Source organism: Plectropomus leopardus, chromosome 16 (genome assembly GCF_008729295.1).
Source record: "Plectropomus leopardus isolate mb chromosome 16, YSFRI_Pleo_2.0, whole genome shotgun sequence".
Classification (NCBI taxonomy): Eukaryota; Metazoa; Chordata; class Actinopteri; order Perciformes; family Serranidae; genus Plectropomus; species Plectropomus leopardus.
In genome coordinates this window covers 22,565,308-22,581,123 of record NC_056478.1, presented here as the reverse complement: position 1 = coordinate 22,581,123, position 15,816 = coordinate 22,565,308, and the positions used below count along the sequence as shown (strand labels likewise).

Sequence of the window (15,816 nt, the reverse complement as noted above, 5' to 3'; positions counted from 1 at the left end):
CATTCAACTTTCTTTCTTTAGAGTTCCGCAGAGCATTTTTACGTTTATGCATTAAGAAAAAAGGCCAACATTTGATGCTTTCAGCTCCCCCTGTGTGAGGAGTGGCTGCTTTTTTCTGTTTTACATGAGTGCAAAGTAAATGTCGTCACTTTGGGATCTGGGGAAACTGAGATTGACTTTTCATTTTACCATTTTACGGACTAAACAATTAATTAATCAACAAAATCTCTGCAGAATAACTGATTGATGATTGAAGTCATCAGTGTCAAGCCCAAAACCTCCGAACACACATTTCTCTGTTTGTTTTTGACTTAAGTGCTTGACAGCCAGCATTAAAACGTTACTGATCAAACGAGCACCCCACAGTGTGAAAAAAGAAAGATTACCAGACAGATTTCCTGTCTGATAAAACAGCAATGAGGTAATAAAGAGATGCTCTACTGATGGTTTTTCATAAATACACACACAGAAAAATAGAAAAAAAAAAACAAACAAAAACAACTCATTTCAGAAAGGCTTAGTAAATATTTTTTCTGTTTTGAGTCCAGGAGGCAGAGCTTCCTGCATGTAGGACTTAAATTATTAAGAAAGATTAATGGCTGTTCCCGGGCCTCTGTTTGGATACACAGTGTGTGGATCTGCATGTATACACGCACAGATACACACACGGAGCTTTTCAGCTGAGCACAAAGTGGTTCTCACATCAAACAACGTCGGAGGAGTTGGTGGGTGGAATGTTGACCTTGCATACTATCCCTCTATATCTATTGCATACGGTGAAGTATCTCTGTAAAAAAAACAAGAAAACAAACAAACAAAAAAGAAAACAGTACACAGGAAAGCCCTATTCCACTGAAGTAGACTGTAATGTTGTTGACCTAATGTGAGCGATGAGTTAGGTAGTTGCATTTACAAGAGGGTGATGAAACGTCCTAATATCTGCATGTGAGGTCTGTGCTGTGTGCAATTTAAAAAAAAAAAAAGCAAAAACAAACCCTCTCCACAGATTCCACTACTGTCTCCAAGTTTCCACGACACAAGGAAGAGAGAAACACTGAACCAAGAACAAGGATTCACACAGGAGTAGTACAATCAGGGAATGTCTGATGTTGTGCTGGAGTAGAGACGTGGCAGATTTGACAGAAGAGGATCTTTGTGGTTGTTACAAATCACTGGATATTCCCTAATGAAATTACTCCTGTGTAAAAGGGCCTTAAAGGGATCCTTTGGATTTTTTGGAGTGGGGTTGTGTGAGGTGTTTATCCATGGTCAGAGTATTATATACAGTGGTTGTAGACCAGCACACCCCTAGTTTGGAGAAGCAGAGAGGATTAATGCAGCAGAAGCTGAGCAATGTACTGTTGTGAATGGGGGCCACAGCAAAACATATTTTACACACCTAAAATAATCAAAACACTTGAAGTGTATCCTATATCGAGAATATTTTCACCACTTTATCTTGCCATCAGACAGCGATTCCTGACTGAAAAATGAAGACATTATATCTCTAGCTTCAAAGCCACCGGACTCAATTGACAAAAACAGTCATTTTACTTGCAGAACATGGGAGTTGCTAGTCTGAAGCTTCTTTAATCACTTCATTTGTGTATGTTTCTGACTTTGGTCTTTTAAAGGATTGGTTCAGATTCACCCATTCACCCATGCCCTCCATTAGCAACAAGCTACTTAAACGTATTACACCAGGACAACACAGATAACCATTAATTAGCATTACCGTTTTGGACAAAACCGATTTATTATTATTTTTCGGGGTTTTGACCTTTATTTGATAGGACAGATCTTTATTATGGAAGAGGGGGAGAGCGGAGAAGACATGCAGCAAAGGGCCAAGGCTGGAATCGAACCCGCGACTGCTGTGACAAGGATATAGCCTTTGTACGTTGCGCGCCTGCTCTACCTGATGAGGTACAGGGCACCCCGGACCAAACTGTTCTGTCAAAATTTTCTGTTTACAGAATGTTAATACCCAATAACACTGGGTAACAAAATATGACATTGTTCACAAAGTAACAAAATTCTCCTGGTGCGCAACAGTCTTCAAAAATGTTGCTTACCAGACCATAAATCTGGCTAAAGTGATCAAGGCAGTGGTAGACCTGCAGCTCCCGTGTTCAGCGATGGTAAATTACTGTTTAAATAATTGAAATATAATGTACACTTAAACTGAAATTGACTGTTTTAGGTGGGGCATTTTTATGTGTCCAAAATACATTATTTGCTGACCCCTTTCACTGCAGTACACTGTTTAGCCTCTCTGTCAGTACCCCAGCCTGCTTCTCCAAACTGGAGGCATGCTGACCGCTATCTACTGCTTGTAACATACTGCCTATTGATAAGCACCTCATACAACCCTACGTAAAAAGATCCAAACCGTCCCTTTAAGAGACTGATACAAAATATGTGACTTCAGTCCTTATAGCATCCCACACTTCAAACCTTTGGGTATAGTGTATCAGATATTACTTACACGCAATATCAAAATCATATGTCTTTACATTAATTTATCATGTAAAGAATATTTAGAGGCAACGGCTCGGCAGGGTTTTTTCTTTTTCTAACTTCCTGGTAAAGTGTGCACTAGAAATAGCACATCTTTTTGTTAACAGAGGTCTGTCAGAGAGACAGTGTCTGACTGAGCAACAGTAGTCAACAGAAAACTACATGTGTGTTTGGCCAGTGGAGTGAAGTCTTCATCAGGGAACCAGAGGTGGAGGGAGGAGAGGGTTGAATCCCCAAAAAAACAGAACACTGACAAAAACAGGTTTGCAGGAGAAAATAAAATATTTTTTTTGGTGACTCAACCCATCCTGTTTTGATTCAATTTCATGACAGCTTTAAATCATCCATCACATCTTTGTTAGGAACTTCTATTACTAAAGCCTCTACTTAAATGTCATTATATAGGAACAATATCCAAAATCGCGTCATTTTGCTGTGACTAAGGGCCCACTGTGGATGCGGCTCAGTACCGTTAGCATCGCCAGAGGTCATGTCATCGCAGCAAAGAACGTGGTTTAAGATATTATGCTTTTCTTTTTTATACAATGGTTGCAAACACATGTACTGTCTGACAAGTTTTCTTGAAAGTATTGTACATACATAAAAATAAAAAAAGAGGAGAAAGCAAGAGAAGATGGCTAACTAGCTCCCTGGTTACCACAAGAGAAAAGCGAAGGAATCCAACCCCATTTTTTCTTTTCTTCGGAGAGTATCGTGGCTTCTTGTAGCACTGAATGGGATGCCGAAGGGAGCGTAGATTCTAGCTATATTTTATAATCGATTTCTTGAAAGTTTTCACATTTGATAAGATGGAATAACATCGTCCTCCACTGCAACATGTAGCGGTATTACATTATCTTGATGCCAAAAAAATAATCTCAAAAACCATGAGCTGACATTATTAGAATTTTAAAAAATAGAAAATAAAAACCTGGATCGAATCACATTATACATAGTTTTGCTGTTCTGAGTAATCAATTAATTACACTTTTTTCTTTTTTAAAGGAAAGCAGTTACAAGAGAAGAGTGAGCTCACCCCCAAGTCTTTGTCCTTCTGTACTGTACAATACTACCCGCCTGCATGGTGCACATGGCAAACAACACTGATAGGCCAAGAGATAGCATGAAAGATAGAGAGAGAGAGAAAGAGAGAAAGAGAGGGATAGAACCCAACAGGGCTCTGTATTCACAGCTGCTGAGGTGAGGGGTAAAATGTGACGGACAGACAGTTAAATAATCATAACAGTCTCTTTTTTATACTTTGAGAAAAATAAAAATAAAACCTCCTCCCAGGGGGAGAAAGACACGTAAGTTCCAAACTGAGCAGCATCCCGTCTGTCTCCCATCCATCCATACATCCATCCATCCAATCCATTCTTGCTGTTGTCAAAGCTTGTTCTGATGATCGTGAATATGATGATGACGATGATGATGATGATGACGACGACGACGACGACGACGGTGAGAGCAGAAGATTTTAAAAACAAAACAATTCAACCCAAAATTTGTTTAAAAACAGAAGACGTAATTGAATAATATGTAGAAGAAGAAGCAGAGCTTGGGAAAAACTCAAACTTCCACCAGGCACTGTAGCTGATAGAGAGAGACAGTCACAGAACCAGCTGATACTGAGCTTCTATCCCACAATGCCACAGAGGTCTGAAACCTTAACATTCCCACATCGCTGAGAGACAGGTAGAGGAAAAACAAAAACAAACAAAAATAAAAAGCCAGAGGTGCTGCTGTGTGGGATAATCCCACACTTTAAAACGATGAGCTCAGCTGTATGCTGAGACTCATGCTCCCAAGATGCACTGCTGCTGCTGCTGCTGCGACGGCCTGACAGAAACCGTCCCGTCGCAAAAAAACAAAACACAAAACACAAAAAAGGAGGCCGGCCCTGATTTGACAGTGACGACAACTTGGCAAATCTACAATGATGTCGCAGTTGTTTTCTTGGGTCAGGAAGCAGGAAGTAGGTCACCAAGGAATGAGCAGCAAGACAACACTGCCTTTAATAGGCTGAGGCAGACAGACAGGTTGTCAGACAGATTAGACAGGCAGGTTTAAATACACTGCTGCTCCTTCTGACATGAGTCTTTTCTTAAAGTACTGGGCGGTAAAAACAACCAGCCCCGAGTCCCCTCCGCACAGATGTGGGCAGGCTGCGGAACTCAACCGACAGCCAAACCTCTCCGAGCCTACTCATGTGGTCGTCCAAACATCCATCCATCCATCCAAAAGGTGAGACAGAGACAGCAATGGGTCTGGTGCACCGACCTCCGAGGAGGAGGCGTAGAAGTGAGAAGTAGAGGGAGTATAGGAGAGCTGAAAGGGGTTGTGGGCCGTCACTCGGTGAGCAGCTGCTGGAGGAGGCTCTTCTGCTGGGCCTGGTTGTTCTGGGAGCCCTGCGCCCCAGGGCCCTTCTGGGAGGCCGTGGCTCCAATGGAGCCCTGGTTCAGGTAGGAGTCACTGCCAACCAGGTTCACTGTGCACTGGACATCTGCAAACACCTGAACCTGCTGCACCTACAGACACACGATGACATAATTAACAATGCTAAAGGGGGTTTGCAACTCAAAATTGAGCTGCTGAGTTGGCGCGCGACCTGAGGGGAGACTGGAGGATGGGTACAATATTTCCACAGCAACGCTGTTGGGTCAGGACAGCATTACTAGCAGTAAACACGAAATGAGCGGTGCTGCTAGCTCACTCCCACAAGACCTGGTTGGTGTGCAGTGCAGTTAACTGAAGAGTAGCAAAATTAACCTATGGACCAATATGCCTAACCCCTGTCATCCCTACCTTTGATTTAGGATGTCCTGATCACATTTTTTTGCCTTAGATCTGCGTCATTTAATATCGACTATCTGCCAATACTGAGTCCCAATCAGAGTCTTTTGTTCTCCTCGGTAACACAGCTGCACACTTCAAGAAGGCTTCTTTAAAGTTAATTAAAAAATACCTGCATGCAAGCTGTTCCTTGGTGTTTTTCATTTTATTCGCCTATTATCATTATTTATTTATTTATTTTACAAAATAAAAAATAATACGACAAACTGTCCCTTTAATCTTATTGGCCTCGCTGTGTTGAGGGAATGCCCCTGTCCCTTTAAGAGTCCAGCGTTTGTTGCTATGGTACAGCTTGTGTCTCAGTAACCTGAATGATCTGCAGTCTGTTGAGTGTTCATTTTCACTGTCTGCACATCTTTTGGGGTGGATTACCCTTCATTAATAATAAGCCGTGCTGGTTTTTTGCTTGCGGGGCTTTTGTTTCACTTTGCAGTGGCGAGTGTGGCTGTAGTTCTCTGCACTGGTCTCCTCTGCTCTTTCTGAGCGGGGCGGAGAAACGTCATGCGTTACAGCTGAAAGCAAAACAGGAGACACTCACACTGAGCTGAAATGAAAGAAGTGCTCATAACTTTGATAAATAATGAATAAACAGTCTAATACTGCATTTTAGTATATGGTGCGTGGTGTTTCTGAGCAGGCACAGCTCAGCAGCTGCTCTTAAGTTCAGCAAAGAGGGGAGATAGACAGCTTACTGGAGCAGAAGTGATGAAGGCTGTGCTCCATGTTGCTCTGCATGAAAGTAAAAACATCTGAGTGACAGCTGACATAGAACAAAGGAATGTATGCTCCATAAACATTCCAGATTCTGATAAAAAAATATGCCTTCATTGGCCCCTGATCTGATGTTGGAGAACAGATATTTACAATACAAAGATAAGTACAACGATATAACGATTTGATCAAATCACTACGTAAGATCATTATCTAACCTGGCAATGATAAAAACCAGACACTGCAGAGCGTAATGAGTTATTTCGAAAAATTGTCTGGCCAAATTAGAAAAATCCTCCTTGTATAAACAGACATACTGAGTGTCAGGTTTCCCGATTCTTCCTGTTGAAGCCTCAAGTCTAACTGGTTAAAGGTTCAGTTTTTATGTTTGGAAAAACTTAGTTCTTGGTTCTTTATCATGCCGGTGTTGCATCCCAACACACAGCAGCTTTACAACATTTTCTCTGTTGTTTGCAAGCAGACAGAAATGACAAGGAGGCATCTTCACACAATACAAACATACACATAATCACAAAGACAAAAAAAATTCATAGGAATCCCCAACACTTGGTTGCTTTTCATTTATAGAGCCAGACATTTCATGACTGAAAAATGTCTGAGTTCTTTGGTAAAAGGACTATGTAACACTATTTCTAACTGACCTCAAACTTATAATCTGGAATTTCTGCAGTGCAATTTCATCATCAGCTGAGAAATACACTGATACTAATATATCTGAGATGCCAGTAACATATGGCCATGCTGATCTACTGGTTACCTTTCTTTTATATGAGACTGGGTATCTGTGGGTTTCAAGAACTAACTTTTAAGAACAAATGACTACTTATAGTTAAGACAAATTTGACAACCAAATTAAACACAAATCTGGTGAAACCAGCATGTCCTCGATAATTGCATGAATTTTTGACATTATGTACAGAAAAAAAATATAGTACGTAACGTAATGTCAATTTGTGCTATCATACTGCGTAACAAAATACTGTATTAAATTGACTGAAACAGTGAAGTCACATCAACATATATACAATATAAATGTGCAAAACACCCTGAATACATAAATCAATAGAAAATATAATGTACAACACATGAGCAACAGATGCCATCATTACGAGGTCATTACCAGCATGGTGTACGCCAGGGTAAAAGGATACGGTAAATGCAAAGATAAACTACACTTATATTTCATGGACTTCAAACTTTAGGCAATGCATTCCTTGAACGATAAATGGAAACAGATACATGGACAGAAACAGCAACACTGCAAATGCATCAAGAAAATAAAGCCCCTGGAGGTTAAAAGTGACTAACCTGCTGGTCGCTGCACACTGAACCGACGTTGCTGAGGTTACTGTTGCTCATGCCAACCGGCTGCCCCATGGGAGGTAAAGAGGCGACACCACCTGAGCCCCCAGCCATGGAGACGGTGATGCTCATGTTGTTGTAGACCCCCTGCTGGCCAAAAGCCTGCCCTGCACTCTGTCCTGACTGACTGAACAGGCTGCAACACAGGGACAATCAGAGAAGACAGAACATCACACTGAGGGTCTTATTGTAACACACAAACGTAAAACAAGTGATTTTCACCTAAAATCTACATTAACTTTTCAACTGTGTTCACTATTTGACCTGTTGCTGCTGATGCCTGTCTGTTGCCAGCTCTTCATTTCTGGTGACTGGTAGCCAGGGGGTGGGGCTTGCTGTAGCAGAGGACTCTGGGAGGTGGAGTTTTGAGGTGACAACAACGGGCTGGTCGGGCTCATCTCAGGAGGGAAAGATGGATCTTGCTGGGCAATAGCTTTGAAAGAGGGAAAGTAGAAAAGTTAGGTCAGTTCAGAAAAATTATTCTAAATTGTTTATAATGAAAACTTGAAATACAGCCATGTGGTTGTATGCCTCCAGTCAGGTTGCAGTTACAGTTTTACATCCATGTCTGTGAAAACATGGATGTTTCACCCATATGTTCAACCGAGTAGCACAGACGATCTATACAATCACCACAGTTTTGAGGTGGACACCAAAGATAAGTGTCACCAAGTCAGTGTGTGACCAAATATCTGGCCAAAAACAAGTTTTATGAGCTCACCATCGCCTTGACATTTGACTGTTGCCCCCTGATTCTAACCAGTTCATTTTTGGGTCCTAGTAGATCTTTGTGAGAAAAGTCCCTCAGGGCCATCTACACATATTGCATTCACGAAAATGATTTGACTGATACAAGCTCACATTGACCTTGACCTTTGAACACCAAATTCTAATCAGCTCATCATTGAGTCCAGGTAAATGTTTGTGCCAAAGTTGAAGAAATTCTCTTAAGGTGTTCTTCAAATATCACTTTTACAAGAATGAGACAAATGCAAGGTAACTGTGACCTTGACCCTTGACCACCAAAATCTAATCAGTTCATCCTTGAGTGCACTCGAACGTTTGTGCAAAATTTGTAGAAATTCCCTCAAGATGTTCAAGAGATATTGATTTCACAAGACTGAGGAAGACAAGGTCACAGTGACCTTCACCTTTGACTATCAAATCTAATTACTTCATCCTTGAGTCCAAGTGCATGTTTGTGCCAAATTTGAAGGAATTCCCTCGAGGCATTCTTGAGATATTGCATTCACGAGAATAGCCTCAGGGAGAGAAGTACATATGTACGTACAGACGGACAATTCGAAAACATAATGCTCCTGGCCTCTACTATCGCCAACATGGAGGCATAAAGAGTGCGATGCATGACCATGGCAAGACAATTGGTAATTTGGGATTATTTTAAATAAAACTTCTCCTAATTTACAATAAACTGTAGCAAAACAAACAGCGATTTTACATAAAAATCTAGTATATTGCAAACTCACCAGACCCTCCAAACTGCTGAAACAGGCCCTGTTGCAATGAGGAGTTCACGGTGCTGCTGAACTGGCCCTGCACGCCGCCCATCAGCGTCTGGGTATTCAGGGGAACTCTGCCGGGCAGTTTGTTGTCCAGAGGGCCCCCGGTTATGGGGCTGAAGTGACTTGGTGAGGTAGGGGATTTTCCCGTCAATGGGTTGAACCCTGGTGGGAAGTTGAACTGCTGCTGCTGTTGCTGTTGCTGCGTCTGTTGAGGCGTTGTTGAGGGCCCTTTTGGGACCCTGGCAGTTCCGATGGGCCCCACGGCTCCGGTTGGAGTGCCTGCCATGTTCTGTCTCATCAGCATGACCTTCTGCTGGAAAAGCTGGCGCTGGCGGTGCTGTATGCTGTACAGCTCCCTTTGACGCTGGGCCAGCATTTGAGCATTTAGTGGAGGCTGCTGAGAGATGTGATGTAAAAAGAGCACAAATATGAGGGTCTTTCAAACAAAGGAAAACCCACTAAAACAACTGACAGTCTCATTTTCTAATGCCAGTAGCTGAGTATGCCTTTCTGTTTTCTATTTTCCTTTTTTTTTACCTGGTGTGTCACGTTTAATGTCACAAATGCAGCGTATAAAGCAGCATGGAGGCCAGTGAAAACATTACGAAGCTTACTTTGTTTTTATATATCTTACTTGTTGAGTTTCTCTTCCAAACTTGGTGTCAACTAATTTGAAATGATGTGTGGTGCTTGGACGCAGACAGACAGAAAACAGGTAAAAATGAAGATATCCACCACTGACTGAATATATAGCTGGAAAACATGTACCCACTTATCTCCCCTTCTGCAAAAGTAAAGCCAAAATATTCAAGATACAGCCACTGCCATCTTGTGCTGTTGACATTATTGGGAGCCAGATTCTGCGCAGTAGCAATCTTTGCGGTGGTGGAGTTCCCACCCAAACATGCATCTGACCAATCACAAGCAGCGCCATTAAACGCAAGCAAACAGACTAGCATACACAGCTAGCAATCATGGCATAAAATCCCCTTTTTCATTAAAGCAAAACTCACCAGAAAAACAATAATATGAAAAAAACATCAAGATGATAAAAACAACCTTAAATGACAGAAACCATCTTTTGAAATTTTTTATTTGGCATGTACTTTGACTTTTTAGTTTGGCCAATGTCCACTTCACTAACATGGAGGGGGTGGGGTCTACGACCTGTGCTGCAGTCAACCACCAGGGGCGATCCAGATGTTTTAGCTTCACTTTGGGGGAGCTGTGCTATGTCTTTTATCTTTATATACAGTCTATGATCGCAACAATGGAGGAACCTGGAGTCGGGAGTTTGAAAGCCACACGAAATGTAAAAAACTGTCAAGAATCTTCACATGTAAAGTATTAATTAAAAAGGGATATAGTGTTTTTGAAAATGGATACAGTATTTCAAGACACAATGCAATATTCAGGTATACTGATATTTTCTCAAAAAAAAAAAAACCCAACATCAAAACTGCAGACTGTGAAACCAAAACAACAAGCTAAGAGATAATGAAATGCTCTGTAGAGCCGAGAGGAGAGAGCTGATAATTATCTACTAGCAACCCTATACATAGTGATTTGATCCTTTGTAAATATAAACATATTTCTTACAGAAGCTTTAAGTGGCTGAATCAATGTAAACAAATCATTTCAGTAGTTTCTGGCTCTGTAGAAAAGCAGCAGTGGGTGGTGAGGGAAAGCCAAACTTAATGACTCACCTGTGAGGGCATCTGAGGTTGTTGGACCCCCTGACGAATCCCGATGTTCACATGCTGGGCTCCTCCAGGAAACGCATTCAAGCCTGCCATCCTGTTCTGGAGCTGAGACACAGAGAACAATACACACAGGTCAGACAGGTTCGGAGGGACGAGAAGAGAGAGGGTGATAATAGACTGAAGGGAGCCCAGGATTTAATAAGACAAGAAATAAATCAGATCATTGAAAACGGAAGAAAAAATATCATTAGAGGGATGGAGACAGAAGAGCGGAGTGACAGAGAGCAAGATGAGTCACATATTAGTGATAATGGAGGACAGGGAAGTGGGGAGTTCTTTTAAAAGCATTTCAATCAATATTTAGGAAATTAAATCAGAAGATTCATGATGATCAAATAGGACTCAGACTAACACAAAAAGCTAAAAGTAGATACTTTGTGCTATTCATTACACGTCCGGCATTTGTCGATCACAGTCAGCAGCAATGAGCAAAGTGTGTGAGCACAGAAAGCGTGAAAATAACTCAAAGGTGTTCCTTTCCTTTGCTTGTTTATTGCAGCCCTTTAATTGTGTGAATGAATCTGAAAAGCTCTCACGCTATTCAAATGTTTGGATGATGATACTTCTGTTGAATGTAATTTAAAGTTGTAAAATGCAGGGTTATAATTAAGATATTTAAAATAAAATAAAATAAATAAATAATTATATATGTATGTATATATATATACATACACATACACACACACACACACAACACATATATATATATATATAAGAATTGCAAAACAACTGTGATTTTAATATCAATAAAAATATGATAATTTTTTTTTGCCATAATCCAGCAGCCCTACAAACCTCCACCTCTGTGTCCTCACCTGCTGTGGGCCCTGCAGCCTCTGCTGCAGCTGCAGGCGCAGTTGATTTGGTGGCAGCCTGAGCTGAGTGTTGATCCCCTGTGGTCGTGTCATGCCTGGCCTCAGCCCGATGCCCGTTGTCCCACCGGGGAAAGCAACCCGGGGGGCTCCAAACCCAAGGCCCTGTGGCCCCACCACCGTGGCCAACTCTGGAGGAAACTGGGCCTGTGGAGCTGGTGTAAATTGGGAAGTGTAGGTGGGGAGCTTAGAGTCAACAGAACCTGGAGTGGCAGTAGGTTGCTGGGTTGGAAAGTTTTGGGGCAAAGGATCAAAACAGCCACCCTGGGGAAAGGTAGAAAAAAAAGATATTAATGATGTGTTACTTGTGTTTAACTCTTCATCTTAAATACGTTTGTTAAGCAAAATAACTCATCTTAACAAAACCTGTGTTATGTGTATAGGAAATAGACAAAAAATTTGAGTCCCCACAACACAACAGAAGAAAACTGACAAAAAAAATAGGGAAGCACGATATTGGATTTTTTGCCGATATCCAATAAGCTGATATAAAAACAACTCATTTGGCCGATAATCGATACCAATATATCCACTTTTCCCCTACCTAATTTTAAAGTGTTTTTTTTTTTTTTAAAAGACCAAAGACCAAATTTACAGTTGTCAAAATTAAAGAAAAAACAACACATAGTAGCATCAATTACTTAAGATTAGGGAAAAGTTTGCCCAAATATATTTCTATTGTAACATGACTTTTTCTTAAATTTAATGCAGGAGGCATTCTGAGTGTACTTATTTATATATATATATATATATTTTTGCAGATTTTACACACCAGAAAAACAATTCCTAAAAATCGTACTTTCCATGTCTAATCATTTTTTAAGACTTTTGAAAGATTGATTTATGGCATTTTAAAACTAACTGAGGTCTTATTTTGTTTAAATCTATTAATTTAATGCCTTTTAAGTCTTTTGAAGGATCCACGGGAGCCCTGCTATTTGTTACATTGCACAAAATGAAGCATATCCCTTGACAGCAGTTGATATGTACTGTACATTCTCAACAGGCTAAATTACAATGCTAGAATAAAGTTGGAAGTACGTGGTTAGAACAGTGCAGCTGAAGTAATATTGTGCATCCTTAATGATCTTAAAACTAAATCAGCAGTCTTTCTGAACTGCACATATGCCCACTACACTGTGTAGAACTGTGCACATCCACTGCCCAGCTCTCTAAATATCACAATATTTGATCACACACTTACCTGCACAAGTTTGTCAATACCCAATGCCTTATCCAGCTCAGCCAGTTCACTCTCATCAGTCCCACTCAGGAAGGAGACGAGCTGCTCTAGTAGAGCTTTCTCATCATTTCGGCCCTCAGGTGTGGTCGGTGGGCCCAGCACTTCATCCAGCGTACAGGGCACACACTGTCTGCTCACACATAGAACACTGCACTTAATCATCTGCACTACACAGGAGTGTCAGTGGCTTGAATAACTTTTTTGTTTAGCATTTTTCTCCCACAACTGATGGTAGATTAGCTATTGAGAGTACAGTGATACTTACTCTTGTGGTGATGCCAAAGGAGCTTGCAAAGGGGTTCCAAGACCATCGAAGGCCAAGGTATCAGACAGAGCGAGAGGCTGGAACTGGGAGTCTCCCACATCCATCTTGGACAGGCCTGACACAGGTTTTAACACAGTCTTATTACAATTACCATACTAGGAAAAGAAATCTCTTAACACAGAATCTGAACTACAAAAAAAGTCAGATTCCAGAATTAGAATCAAATTCTTGTACAGTATTTGACTGTATTTAAACAGTAATTTAATATCAGCTTATAATCCTGCCTTTGATGCCAAAGTTTCATCGGTTTCAGCGATACAGAATCAAGCTGCTCTCTTCTACAGTATGGTGCAAAGCTACACCACCTGTGCAGTCATATATGTAACAGAATATAGTCTGACCACACCCACAGGTGATACTGAGCGTGGTCATTTATGTAGGTGTTTTGAAACTTTCAACCTTTAGAGGTCAGCTTAACAATGCTTCACTGCAACAGAAGGTTTAGTGTCGAGTTCCTACAGACAGGATTCCCACAGTGGTCATTTTCTAGACATTTTCTATGACTAACTACGACTGTTAGTGCATACCAGTGCTTGAACTGAATGGGTTGATAATTTCTGCCTCTGGAAAGGGACTGCTGTCTTTGGGGGTCTGGAAGGGGTCTCCCTGTCCCTGGTTCTGTGTCTGGCTTGGAGTCGGGGGGCTGCAAAAATCAAAGGATGACTGACTCTGGAGGCTGCAGCCAGAGGGCGGGCCACCATCGCTGAGTCCTGGAAATGAGAAAAAGCAAACAAACAAACAAACAACAATACACAAACTCTTGGTGAATAATACTTATACTCAGATATTATATGTACAGCATATAGTCATATGACTTTCAGCACGATTAAACTATTTTGGTTGAGTGTGTGGTCTGTTAAAATGGTAATGCTTCCCAATAGCCACTAGGGGGCACAAAGACTAACAATGTAAAGGTAAAAAAAATGAATGAGTAAAATGACAGAGCTCTGGATTATACTACTGTAAAGGATACTACTACTCCAACTCATAAACAACAAGTATAATAGTACCAACAACAACTATAACAATAATGATGATGATAATAATATTGAGAAGAACATTTTGATAACCTATAAAAAATATTTAAAACTTCTAAGAAAAACAGGATTTTGTAATTTTTAAAATGAAAATGGTCTCATATAGACAGTGAATTAAACAAAAACACTTAGTAGTTTGGATTAAATATGAAAACTGCATTTCAGAACAACAGTTTCCATAGGCTGTATGTAGGTAGAATGCTAAGGTGAAACTGTACCTCTGTTAGGAGTGCCGGGAGGCTCTCTCTTGACATTTACGTTGCGGGGAGTGCTGGCCTCGCCAGGCTGGAGCTGAGTGGGTGACTGCAGTTTGAGCTGTGGGGAAGGGGAGTGTAGCTGGGGTGACGGTGACTGCAGCTGGGAAAGGGACTGCGGCTGGGACAGTGGGGACTGGAGCTGAGGCAAAGGGGACTGGAGTTGAGCTGAGGGCTGAGGGGCTGGAGAGTGGAGCTGGGGGCCTCCTCCAGGGGTTGCTGAATCCTCACTGCCCTGCTTGGCCCCACTTGGGCCTCTCAGGCCAGGCAGCAGCTGGGTGAGAGGGTCCATTTCAACAGGGCCACCAGACATCTGAGGAGAGGAAATGGTGAGTGGAGCAGAAACAAATGAAAAGGGAGGAAAAAGATGGGATGGAAGAAAGAATGGTGTAGTGGTGTGAAAGAGTGAAGAATTAAAAAATAATGGGTGTCACGAAAAAAGGGGTGACAGACAATCAGTGACAGAGAGATGAGGAGAGAGAAAAAGGTCAAAGGCCAGTGAGCTTCAAAGGCTGCAGCTGGTAGCTGAGCCTACAGTGGAGACAAAGTCCAAGAAAATAAACATTCAACATGATTTACAATTGCTGTCAGGCAACTGCCAACGCGGGAGCAAAGCTCAATAGGGAAAAATTCCAGTGGTTAATTATGAGGTATTCTCACAAGGAGGATGCACATTTAAAGCATTAGGTCATTACAGTTATGAATTGGGGGTCATGACAGTTGATGCAAATACCGATAAAGACATCTAAAACACTTCAGTTTTTTAAAAGACTGAGGGCTGATAAAGATCACTTAAAAACCCTGCAAACCTCACAGGTGTTTTCAGTTATTTTGGCTGATTAACTGTGTGCTCAGGTTGAAGGTGGTTGACACAATGCTAACAGGAGAGTCCAGCAGATGTCTACTACACACAGTCTGTAGCCATGGATGGATTACTGAACGGGCCTACCTGGCACTGGCCAAGGGGGCAAAAGTGTCAGAAGGCACCCCTGGGCCTTCACTTGCAAAATGTAAAATGACAAATATACATATACCAACCAGGAAAAGACTCAAAATGACTAAAAACAGATGCAAAAGACAATAGAATAACTTCAACGAGACACAAGACTAATTTAAAGAAACTAATACAACTAACAAAAGACAGATACAACCATAATGAGACATAAAATGACCTAAAAGAGACACAAAAAGATACAAAACGATCAGAGAGCGACACAAAACAACCACAAGGAGACACAAAATGACAAGAAAAAACAACAAAAAGATGCACAATGTCTAGAAAGAGACACAAAAAACACAAAAAGATACACAAAGATACACACACAAAAAAAC

The 15,816-nt window shown here is 41.2% G+C and overlaps 1 protein-coding gene across 4 annotated transcripts in view; it reads right to left on the bottom strand.

Moving 5' to 3' along the window:
- Positions 1-3,968: 3,968 nt before the first annotated feature.
- Positions 3,969-15,816, bottom strand: part of ncoa1 (nuclear receptor coactivator 1) — a 60,080-nt gene continuing 48,232 nt past the window's right edge. For 2 of the 4 annotated variants that reach the window (XM_042504031.1, XM_042504033.1), the window contains exons 13-22: positions 14,449-14,797; positions 13,721-13,903; positions 13,134-13,248; positions 12,830-12,998; positions 11,569-11,889; positions 10,697-10,798; positions 8,955-9,387; positions 7,732-7,900; positions 7,414-7,603; positions 3,969-5,048 (exon numbers count right to left, since the gene is read on the bottom strand). In XM_042504031.1, the coding sequence (XP_042359965.1) occupies positions 4,869-5,048; positions 7,414-7,603; positions 7,732-7,900; positions 8,955-9,387; positions 10,697-10,798; positions 11,569-11,889; positions 12,830-12,998; positions 13,134-13,248; positions 13,721-13,903; positions 14,449-14,797 (2,211 nt within the window). In that variant the 3' untranslated portion in view covers positions 3,969-4,868. Of the gene's footprint in view, positions 5,049-5,800; positions 5,886-7,413; positions 7,604-7,731; positions 7,901-8,954; positions 9,388-10,696; positions 10,799-11,568; positions 11,890-12,829; positions 12,999-13,133; positions 13,249-13,720; positions 13,904-14,448; positions 14,798-15,816 lie in introns of those variants that run through there. The other 2 variants (XM_042504034.1, XM_042504035.1) reach the window with 2 other exon arrangements.